The sequence below is a fragment of the Physeter macrocephalus genome, chromosome 1 (genome assembly GCF_002837175.3).
Source record: "Physeter macrocephalus isolate SW-GA chromosome 1, ASM283717v5, whole genome shotgun sequence".
In the NCBI taxonomy this organism is placed as follows: domain Eukaryota; kingdom Metazoa; phylum Chordata; class Mammalia; order Artiodactyla; family Physeteridae; genus Physeter; species Physeter macrocephalus.
In genome coordinates, this window is record NC_041214.2 from 106,382,553 (window position 1) to 106,394,630 (window position 12,078).

At 42.5% G+C, this 12,078-nt stretch overlaps 1 protein-coding gene across 1 annotated transcript; it reads left to right on the forward strand.

The window, feature by feature from the left end:
• Positions 1–967: 967 nt before the first annotated feature.
• Positions 968–2,836, forward strand: LOC102991986 (actin-related protein 2/3 complex subunit 2). Its single transcript, XM_024120424.3, has 2 exons — positions 968–1,403; positions 1,703–2,836. The coding sequence occupies exons 1-2, from the start codon at positions 1,200–1,202 to the stop codon at positions 2,399–2,401; spliced, it is 903 nt and encodes a 300-aa protein (XP_023976192.1). The 5' UTR covers positions 968–1,199; the 3' UTR covers positions 2,402–2,836.
• Positions 2,837–12,078: the final 9,242 nt, after the last annotated feature.

The following is a 12,078-nucleotide window of genomic DNA, read 5'->3' on the forward strand; positions in this document are numbered from 1 at the left end:
AGCAGGGCCCAGAAGACACATGATTCAAAAGGTTGCCAGGGATGTGCTTGTAAAAGGGTACGAGCATCATGGGTTCAGTGGTGGCTCTCCTCTTTAGAACAGGGCTGATTGTAGGTGAGGTGGTAACAGAGATGGGCTTGTTAATGTCATTGGGGGTGAGGGGCGCTGAAGTAATAGAGGACTGGTGCTTAACTACCGAAAGTCAGGCCACCATAATTACTGTAACAACTGGTGAAGTGGGAGGGACAGTCAAGGGGGCTTGACCCTCAGGGTGTTTGGGAGATGATTAATTGAACATAACACCCCTACAGCCAAAATAAAAGGGCAAGTGACAAGAATGCTGCTTAATATCTATAACCTGTAGGGCAAAAATGGAAAAGGAAGAGGCCGAGGACATTGTTCCCAGTGAAACCTCATGCTCCCTTGTTCACTCCCCAGATCTGAGGCAATTTTCAGATTCGGAACCCACAGATGGAAGAGGGGGCTGGATCCCTAGGAGGAAGAACCCTGCTATACAGTGGCATGAATATACTGTGATGAATCACCAAGTTCTTCCCTAAACGGACATGTGACCAGTTACTAGGGTGACACTGATACCTGGAAATCCAAAGCAGCATCACGGCCCCCTGTTAAAGTGCAGGCTCCTGGGGACTACTTGGTCCTGGCTGTCATACTGGCTGAAATCTGGTTCACAAAGGACACACTGAGTCTGTGGACCCACAGGTGGTCATGCCCACAGAACCTGAACGTGTTCTTAGAAACGATTGCAACCTACACATAAAGCCTTTCGGAAACCTCTGAAATTCCTCCTCATCCCAGGCAAAATAGGAAATCAAAAACATTTGGCCAGGGTGGGGATGGAGGGAGGTGGAGATCATTGGTGGTCCCCATCATTTCTCCATTTACTTTGCCAGTTTGGGCTTTGAAGAAACTGGAGAGAATGGCTGTAGACTACTGCAGGTATAACCTTGTATTAGCCCCGATTGCAGCTGCTGGGTAGATGTGGTTATCATTGGTGACAGAGATTAAGAAAAGCTCAGGTACCTAGTATGTGTCCATTGATCTGGTGAGTGTATACTTTTCAATCCCAATCAGGAAAGAGGATCAGAAAGAGTCGGCTAGGGGCTTGTCGATGAGGTGGCGGCGGCGGCGGCGGCGGCTTGGCAGGCGGGTTCAGGCTTCAGGGGCCAGCCGCCGCCATGATCCTGCTGGAGGTGAACAACCGCATCATCGAGGAGACGCTCGCGCTCAAGTTCGAGAACGCGGCCGCCGGAAACAAACCAGAAGCTGTAGAAGTAACATTTGCAGATTTTGATGGAGTCCTCTATCATATTTCAAATCCTAATGGAGACAAAACAAAAGTAATGGTCAGTATTTCTTTGAAATTCTACAAGGAACTTCAGGCACATGGTGCTGATGAGTTATTACAGAGAGTGTACGGGAGTTTTTTGGTAAATCCAGAATCAGGATACAATGTCTGTTTGCTATATGACCTTGAAAATCTGCCTGCATCCAAGGATTCCATCGTGCATCAGGCTGGCATGTTGAAACGAAACTGTTTTGCCTCTGTCTTTGAGAAATATTTCCAATTCCAAGAAGAGGGCAAGGAAGGACAGAACAGGGCAGTTATCCATTATAGGGATGATGAGACCATGTATGAGTAATGGTCAGTATTTCTTTGAAATTCTACAAGGAACTTCAGGCACATGGTGCTGATGAGTTATTACAGAGAGTGTACGGGAGTTTTTTGGTAAATCCAGAATCAGGATACAATGTCTCTTTGCTATATGACCTTGAAAATCTGCCTGCATCCAAGGATTCCATCGTGCATCAGGCTGGCATGTTGAAACGAAACTGTTTTGCCTCTGTCTTTGAGAAATATTTCCAATTCCAAGAAGAGGGCAAGGAAGGACAGAACAGGGCAGTTATCCATTATAGGGATGATGAGACCATGTATGTTGAGTCTAAAAAGGACAGAGTCACAGTAGTCTTCAGCACAGTGTTTAAGGATGACGACGATGTGGTCATTGGAAAGGTGTTCATGCCGGAGTTCAAAGAAGGACGCAGAGCCAGCCACACAGCCCCACAGGTCCTCTTTAGCCACGGGGAACCTCCTCTGGAGCTGAAAGACACCGATGCCGCCGTGGGCGACAACATCGGCTACATTACCTTCGTGCTGTTCCCTCGCCACACCAACGCCAGTGCTCGAGACAACACCATCAACCTGATCCACACGTTCCGGGACTACCTGCACTACCACATCAAGTGCTCAAAGGCCTATATTCACACACGTATGCGGGCAAAAACATCTGACTTCCTCAAGGTGCTGAACCGTGCACGCCCAGATGCTGAGAAAAAAGAAATGAAAACAATCACGGGGAAGACGTTTTCATCCCGCTAACTCTTGGGAACAGGAAGAGGAAGCGGCTGGCAACTGAAGGCTGGAACACTTGCTACTGGATAATCGTAGCTTTTAATGTTGCACCTCTTCAGGTTCTTAAGGGATTCTCCGTTTTGGTTCCATTTTGTACACGTTTGGAAAATAATCTGCAAAAACGAGCTGTGCTTGCAAGGACTTCATGGTTCCCAAGAATTAAAAAAAAAAAGGAAAAGAAAGAATTCCACTTGATCAACTTAATTCCTTTTCTTTATCTTCCCTCCCTCACTCCCGTTCCCCTCCCCCTCTTTTCCAAGCTGTTTTGCTTTGCAGTATGTTACTGGTAATGAGTTGCAGGATAATGCAATCTTAACTTGTTTTCTCCTAAGTATTTGAGTTCAGAACTCCTGTATCTAAAGAAACATGGTTGGGGTCATTAATAAAGAAAGTCTTTCTATCTTAAAAAAAAAAAAAAAAAAAAAAAGAAAGAGTCGGCTACATGATAGCTATGACCAGGAGTGGCCTTGAAGGTCAGTGAAAGGGCAACTCTTTCTAATAAGCAGAGCTGTGAGTGGTGTACCTGATCATCTACTTTGTGTAGAGAACTGGTTCTAGGTGAGAATGTGTACTTTACTGGCCAGTGGCTAATGGCTGAGGCATCTGTTCAGGGACTTGGATGGAAAAAGTACTGGATAATTGGAGCCAAGGAAGTCTGGTGTAGAGGTATGTGGATGGGCCTAATGGGAGTGGACACAGAGTGTGAAGATTTTTGTTTCACACATTAACGTCCACCAGAAAGCAACCATTATGAAAGGGGCACTTAGCAACCAAATAAACGTCTTGACAGTCAGGCCTTGTCATCAGACACCCCGAACCGGCATGATAAGCACATGAACGGAGTAGCTACAGTCGCAGAGCTGGAAGTTATGTTTGGGCTCAACACATGGACTCTCACTTACCAAGGCTGATCTAGCTACTGTGGCCTCTGAATGTCCAGCCTGTCAGCCACAGAGACCATCAATAAGTCCTCAGCATGGCACTGTTCCTCAAGGAGACTAACTGGTCACCTGGTGACAAGTTAACTATAACAGGACTCTCCCACCTGGGAAGAGCTATTAATTTGTCCTCACAGGGATAGAACCTAGTGCAGGTATGGGTTTGTCTTTCCTACCCGCAGAGCCTCAGCCAGCACCACTATAAAGGACTTACATAGTATCAGACCACTTGATCTTGATGAAGGTGCAAGAGTAGGCCCGTGACCATAGGATCCCCTGGTCTTATCACATACTCCACCGCCTACAGCCTGATACATGCAGCCAGCCTCGTGGAATGCTGGAACAATCTTCTAAAGGCACAGCTAAAGCATGAGCTTCGAGGCAGCATTCTGAAAGGTTGGGATGTTATCCTTCAGGATACAGTGTATTCATTAAACCAGAGACCTCTATGGTGCTGTGTCCCCAGTAGGAGGATTATGAGAGCCAAAGGGGATGGCAGAGGAGTGGCCTCATTTACAACACTCCCAATGACTTCTTATTGGAAGCATGCATGCTTCCTGCCCTGCAACTCTGCCCTCTCTAAGCTGAGGCCCTGGTTCCCAAAGTGGGGATACTCTTGCCAGGGGCTCTGGTAGCGGTCCCATTGAGCTACAAGAAATAATTGCCATTAGGGCACTTCGTACTCCTTGTGCCCAGGGGTATGCAGGTGAGGAGTCATCATATTCACATGATGAGCAGGCCGGGCTGCTTTTACAAAATGGCACAGGGAGGCATGTGTGTGGATTCCAGGTGAGGCACTTGGTGCCTCCTGTTCCTCCCTCACCCTACTGTAACTGTGAACAGACACACGTGGCAAACCCAACCTAAGAAGGGCATGGTCACTAAAAGTTCAGACCCTTAGATGTGATGAAAATTTGCATCACATCATCAGGTAAACTGCCAAGAACTGCTGAGATGATTGATAAGTGTGATGGGAACCCAAAATGGATAGTGGAGGAAGGAGAGGATGAGGACCACTTGTAGCCCTGAGGTCAACTGCCAAGAGAGGGGATGTCGTTCATCTCGCTAATGTTACTACCTCCTTCTTCTAAGTTTCCCCCAGGAAGATAGGCCCACAGGGACCACGGAGGCCTTGCTCCCTGACCTCGGCAGCACAAGGCATGGACTACAGAGCCATGGAAGTACATTACCCAGATCTACTGCAGACAGTAGCATGCCTGAGGGCCCCAGCTGCTCTCTGGATCCATTATTTTCATGTTTAGGCTACATTTCCCATGGGTTGTTTCCATTGGAACAACCACTGAGCAGGTGTCCTAACGCATGCCTATTCCTGTGAGGTAGGAACTCCTTTGAGAGGCAAGTTCTGACCTTAAACCTTCCTGGAATTATTCTGCAGTCTGGGACCCTTGCTACTCAATCCTCCTTCCTTCTCTCTTTCTTTCAAAGGGGTCAGACATGTTAGGCAGCCTGAAGACTCTACTCCTCTGGCTTCCTCTCTATTTCAACCCTTACAGGCATTTCCCCAAGTACATCTCTTGTAAATCTAATTCCATATTTGCATGTGCTTCTTGGAGGACCCGAACTAACAAATTTGGACTTGGTTCTGGCAGGTAGTTACTTGAGGATCAGCTTCATGTTACTGAGGCTTGTTTTTTGAGCAAGTCTAGATTTTATTGTCACGCTAGTTTAGCCCTACTTATGTAAGATGTAACCTTCCTGGTGTGGAGTTCTCCGTGAGGACACCCCACTATGGCTGGATGGAAGTTAGATGTTTCCCACTCTTGTGCTAGTTTTGGGAATTGTTCAGTGTTCAGCAATGGGCACAGAGGGATCCGTATGCAAATTTCTGGAAATTTTTTCTCTGCACACCTTCTTTCTTGCTGATACTCTGCCCTGAAATTCAAGACACTTGTCCCACTCGATACTAATCCTTGTCTCACCTCAGCAGGACTGCTCTGCTTTGTTCAAGCTCCTCCTCCTGCAACGAGGTCCAGAGTGCTTAAACCCAGAAAGGCAGGACAATGGTAGGGTCACCTTGTTCCACCTGCTGTGATCAGTCCTTTGCTGCCATTTGTCCCATGTCTGAAAAGCTGCTTCACACAACTATTTTCCTAGCTTCTTGAAACACTGATAGCTAACCTTTTTGTAAAGTTTCTAATATATGTATTTGGAGGTATAAATTTCCCATAAGCATGTGCTTTCACAGCATGGCACGAAGTTTTGATATGTTGTATTTTCATTAGAATTCATTTAAAAATATTTTCTAAATTCCACTGTGATTTATAGGTTGACTCAGGGGTCATTAGGGGGATGTTCCTTACATTATGACCATTTGGGAAATTTTTAATCTTTATATAACTGATTTCTGATTTCATACTCTTACAGGATTTCAATCTTTTGAAATTTGTTCTGACCATTTGTGATCAGTCATATGGTCAGTTTTGGTTAAATGTCCTGGGTATACCTTAAAATAAGTATGCATTCTGAAATGATTGGATGTAATGTTTTATATTATGTCTTACTCATATGCAGTGTGCCAATACATAGCAAATAGTAGGAGCTTGATCCATATATATATATTTTTTATAAATTTATAAATTTATTTATTTTTGGCTGTGTTGGGTCTTTTTTCTGGTGCGCGGGCTTGTCATCGCGGTGGCTTCTCTTGTTGCAGAGCACAGGCTCTAGGCACGCGGGCTTCAGTAGTTGTGGCTCGCGGACTCTAGAGCCCAGGCTCAGTAGTTGTGGCCCACGGGCTTAGTTGCTCTGCGGCATGTGGGATCTTCCGGGACCAGGGCTCGAACCCGTGTCCCCTGCATTGGCAGGTGGATTCTTAGCCACTGCACCACCAGGGAAGTCCTCGATCCATATTAAATAACTCAAAAGTTTATTCCTACTGGTGGCAGTTCCAGACCAAACAAGTGAGGATGATAATGACGTCACATGGATGTAGGCAGAGAGAAAATTATTTCTGGTAAAATGGAACTTCAAAAGAGGAACCCCAAGTCAAAATGTGCAGTTTCCCCTCTGCCTCCCCGATTCCAGCCAATATTAATGCCAACTCTTTAGGTTATGGAAATTATTCCAACATTTTTCCTTCCTGTGTTTCTACCAATTTTTCCTTTGTTGGTTGTAAGCTCTGTATCACTAGTCTATGTGATAGTAGAAAACAATATCTTAGGAAAAATTAATGATACTGATTTATAAAGCTAATAGAAATATAAGAAGTGGTTAATTTTATTTCTCCAAACAATTCATGATTACTTCTGAGATTACATGAGTTTAGAAGATATCTAATATTGCTATCCAATGGTAAAATGTTTCAAACAGAATAATTTAAAAATTTTCCAAGTTCTAGGGTCACTTTCTATTTCTTATTAGTGTCACTCAAGGTTAAAGCTGTTAACATACAGCTTCTAGGAAATACATTTAACCTTCCTATTTAACCCTTCTGCCAACCTTGTTCTGGACAATGAAATTTTGATGATAGAAAGAAGAGAGAATATGGATTTAGATAAGGCTAACAACACATTCTCTAGGCTTATGAGATGGCTTCTGTGCACTGTCTCCCATCTCTTCCACCTCTGATTCCAGCCGCAGCTTTGGTGAACAGTTCTGGGCAGGTTTCATCCTGCTCTGTGCTGACAGTGCCTCATCTCAGGGTTGCGTCAAGAATCTAGCTTCCTGTCCCAAAGCTTCTCTGTTGCAGCACATGTGATGCTGTAGTACCAGTGAGGGTCTCCTCAGGGGGGAGTTAATGCCCCATGGGAGCAGCCCTCAGCACACAGGTGATAGCTGCTGAGAGATAAATCCTTCTTTTCGTCCCTCAGGCAGACTGTTCTGAGCCAAAGTTTGTTAAGAATCCTGGGAAGGCTCTGCACTAAGTAGCCATGAACGCTAGTGGACCACTCAATAACACTACCTTGTTTTGCCTGGACTTTCTCTTTTCCGCCTGTTCACTCCCCTCTGTCTCATGCCTGTTCTCTGGGATCACATTCCCAAACAGAATGTGTCTACCTTTGTCTCAGGCTCTACTTTCAAGAATAACCCAGATTAAGACCGTAGGTAAAAAGGTTGTTGGTAGACGAAATAATACAGGAATATAATTTCCCTTGACTCTGCACACGCTATAAGGAAACACTTAAGGGAGCACAGTTCATGGTAAGTTCGATGATTTTCCATCCTTTTCCTTTTTGAAAGTTCATCATCGATCCTGACGCCTGAACGCCTGAAGAAAGAAGTTGGTACAAATTAGCTTATAATTGAATAGGCAAATTTCTTTGTGATGACAGCTCTCAGTGTTTTTTCTTTGTGAGGCAGCCCTCAGCTATTTGATTGGATATTTCAATCTAATAAGGAGAAACCCTCAGTCTACTTAATGAGGTAAAGCTTTTCGTTGCTTTGGAAACAACCATATCACATTTCTTATTCTCTTTGGTAAAAAGCTGGAGCTTTTACTGTAATCCTTTCTGCTAAGACACTCAAACATACCTTAAACATTTAAAAATTACTGGAATACTGTCAAGACTTTCTTATTCATGAAAAACTGAAGAAGTATCTTGAAAGATTTGGAGGTTATTAGGAATAAGTTAAGGTTGCCCACATGCCAGCTCTGAGAAAAATGTTATCAGTTATAATTTTTTACTCATTTAAGGTACTGAAGACACTACAGAGAACAAAATTGGTTAAATCCCCCTCCGTCTTCACCAGAACTTATACTCTACTGGTGGGGAAAGTGAGACAGTAAGGAAATTAAATAATTAAAATACATAGCATTTCAAATAAAGGCTACATATAAAAATAAACTGGGGATGGGGGAATGAACTTGCAAGTTTTTTGTTTTGTTTAATTTCTAGGTCTTACTGAGAAAATGACATTTGAACAAAGACCTGAGGAGGAGAAAAGAGTCAGTCATGTGGATGTCTGGGGGAAAACCATTCAGGAAGTGAGAAAAGCCATCCCAAAAGCCCTGAGATGGAAAGATGCCAGTGTGGTTTGCGAGAGGTGAGCGTTAGAGACGAGGTTAGAAAGGGCATGGGGCAAGGAGGAAAGGAGGCAGTGGCAGATCATGTGGGAGAGGGGTTCTCGATGGATGTAAGGCCATACTATGCACCAAGGGGATATTTTGAAAAACTGGGAGGACATTTTGGTATTACAATGATTGGGGTGGTATTATGGGCTTTAGTGGGTAGGCAACATTTATGCTCAAAGTAAAGTAATGTTCAGGACAGTTCCACCCGACAGAGTATTTTTCCACATTTTGTGTGTCTTTAAAATGCCCTGCTGCTCATTTGTGTAGATGTAAAACTTTATTTATGCTAACTTCTAAATTCCATTCATGGTAAGCTAGGTTATTGGGATCCACTCCCCATTGAAAACAAGTAAATGTCCTGTATAAAATATAGTTGATCAATTTTGGAAAGCTTTTGCTAATATTTTTTCAAATATTTTTCTGCCCCAGGCTCTCTCTCCTTGCTTTTCAGGAGTTCAATTTCATGTATGTTAGGCCATTTGATACTGTTCCATCAGTCACTGATGCTTTGTTTATTTAAAATATTTTTTTCTCAGTGGACTTATATTTGGATGATTTCTAGCAACCTGTCTTCAAGTTTAATGATGCTTTCATGACTGTGTCCAACCTACTGATAACCTATCAAATAATTTCAGACATTATATTTTTCAGTTGTAGGATTTCCATCTCATAAAAAATATTACCCGTATCTCTCTCGAAATTCTCTACTTCTTCACATATTACATCTTGTTTTAGTAAGATTCCTTAACATGTTTATCATGGCCAAAGACCTTGTCTATTAATTCCAGGATCTGTACTGATTTATGTTTCTATTGATTTATGAGAAAGGTGACACTGCAGAGTAGTGGGAAAAGAATAGTCTTTCAAGAAGAGCACCTGGGTCAGCGGGAAAGCTATATGAAAAATAAATTAACACTTAACTGCACACCATACTCCAAAATCAATCCTACATGGTTAGTAGATTTAAAGATTCAAAAAAAAATTATGTTTTTATTTTTAATTTATTATTTTTTAAAAAAATTTATGGCATGTGGGATCTTAGTTACCTGATAGGAGTCGAACCCTTGCCCTCTGCAGTGGAAGCATGGAGTCCTAACCACTGGACCGCCTGGGAAGTCCCCCAAACATGTTTTTAGATGGTAAAATAGGAGAGGGTCCTTGTAGACAATGGTTTCTTAGGATAGCAAAGGTACCAACCATAAAAGAAGACTGAAAAGTTTTAGACTTCAATAAAAATTTAAAATTTATAGTCATTAAAATTTAACAATGAAATTGTTAAAATGCAAGTCACAGATTAGGAAAAGTGCTTGTTTGTTTGCAGTACTCATACATGAAAATGGACTCACTATAAATCAAACAGAAAAAGACAACCTCACCAAAAATGGAATAAAGACCCAAAAGGCATTTTACTAAAGGGGATATTCAAATGACTAATAATTACATGAAAAGGTGCTTTTTTTCATTAGTCATCAAGAAGTGTAAACTGAAACCACACAACCACCAAATGTTGGTGAGGGTGTGGAGCAATGAAAAGTCTCACACGCTGCGGGTGGGAGTGTAAATTTGGACAACTGTTTGGCACTATCAACTATAGCTAACCATAAACATAACCTATGTTGGAGCTATTCTACTTTTAGGTATATATCCCAAGAGAAATATGTATCTATGTGATACATATATAGCTTTAGATACACATAATATGCTGATTAGTATAGTAATGTTCACAGCAGTATTATTTGCAATAGCTCCAAACCTGGAAATAACATGAATATTCAGGATCAGTATAAGGGACCAGCCACAAAAGACATATGACTCCATTTTTATGAACTATCTAGAATAGGCAAATCTATAGAGACAAAAAATAGATTAGTGGTTGCTTAGGGCTGGAGAGGATGCAGGGTAGGGGAGTGACAGCTAAAGAATATGGAGTTGTTCTGAGGTGATGAAAATGTTCTAAAACAGACTGTGCCTGTCAATGGTTGCACTTACCTGTGAATATACTAAAGAAACATTAAACTGTACATTTTAAATGGATGAAAATTGTATGGTATAGGAATTATACCTTAATATAGCTGAAATTTAAAAAATAACAGTATAAATGATAAACTGCAGCATATTCACACAATTAAATGCCATACAGCATATAATAAAATACAGACCTGTTACATGCAACAGTGAATGAATCTCAAATGTAATATGGAGTGAAAGAAATAAAATACTACAGAATATTTACTGAATAATTCATTTCATGTGAAATTAAAGAAAAGACAAAACTAATCTTTTGATTATGATTATATTTGGGGAGAAGTTGCCCTTGACTGAACAGGGGCTGGAGGAGCTAGCTAGGCACGCTCTATTTCTTGATCTGGGTTGCAGCTGCAAGGTTATGTTTGTGTGAGTCAGTCTTTGAAAGTTTACTGAACTGTATATTTACAGTTTCACCACATTTTTGGATTTTGTAATTCAACAAAAGTTTATTAAGAAATTTTTTTTAGAAATCCAGTTCAGTAAGTTGTCCTATTAATACGCATTGAAAAGCTGGACTAGAAGAATACATAAACATTTTGATAGTTCATTTTTGTGGGTTAGGAGTATGCTGAATTTTTATTTTTGTCCATATGCTTTTCATTATTTTCCAAATTACCAGAGTGGACATAAATATATTACATCTATCAATAGAAAAAATGCTATATAAATACAGTTGTCTGAGATCTTCTTGTATTGTTTATACTCATTTAATCACAGTGTGAGGACTTTGGTTTTTGCTCCCAGATAGGAAGGGATTGTCATTTTAGAGTGAAGGAGGGTGTGGCTGCTTGTCTGGAGATTTCCTGGCAGCCCTCCCTACTGCCAGGAACGCAACGGCCACTCAGCAGAGAAGAGCAGAGGTGCAGGTGTAGGGGCCCAAAAGATGGTAAACTAAGCCTCAGTAGGTAGCGCCCAGTAAGCCCGGTGGGTCGTGGTCCTCCTGGAACCTGAGTCTTTACTGCAGAACTGTGGTTGGACCAGAGACTGAAGCTCTAGACTCCGTGCTGGGTAAACTGAAAGACTAATCTAATCATAGTAATCCCCATGTTTTTGTAAAGCCCGAAGCTAAGAGCGGGGTTTTTTTCCTTACATTTTTATGAGGTTGTTAAAAAAAAAAAAAAAGAAAGACAGACAAATAAGCGACAAAGACAACTGTTCCTGCCTTGCAAATCCTAAAATATTCGCTATCTGGCTTTTTACAGAAAAAGTCTGTCAACTCCTTGATTAAGAAACTCTAGGCTGAAAATTTTTAAGGTATTTTAAAAATGTTACCTGGGTAAGCTCTTGTTGGCGAGAAGCCCGGTATGGAATGAGCCTGCCCGGGCATTTTCGGTCAGTGGTCACGAGCTGTAGCACTGCCCAGGCTCGTCAGAAAGCAAGTCAGAATCCACTAAGGAGAGTGTGAAAGCTCACCTCTGGAGAATCCAGCCTGCACGGGAATGGCCAGGCACCAGGGGCCGCACGCAACGGGCTCTTCCGGGCAGAGGGCTCCAAAGGATAATCGATGCTCCCTGCAGCCCGCAGCGGATCGCAGAGGAGCGGGGGCGGGGTTCAACTGGGAAAGCAGCGTCGTCACTCCTGGAGAAGACAGCGGAGCCCCCTCGGGAGCTTTCTCTTCTCCCTTCTGCTCCAGGCAGCCGAGGTGA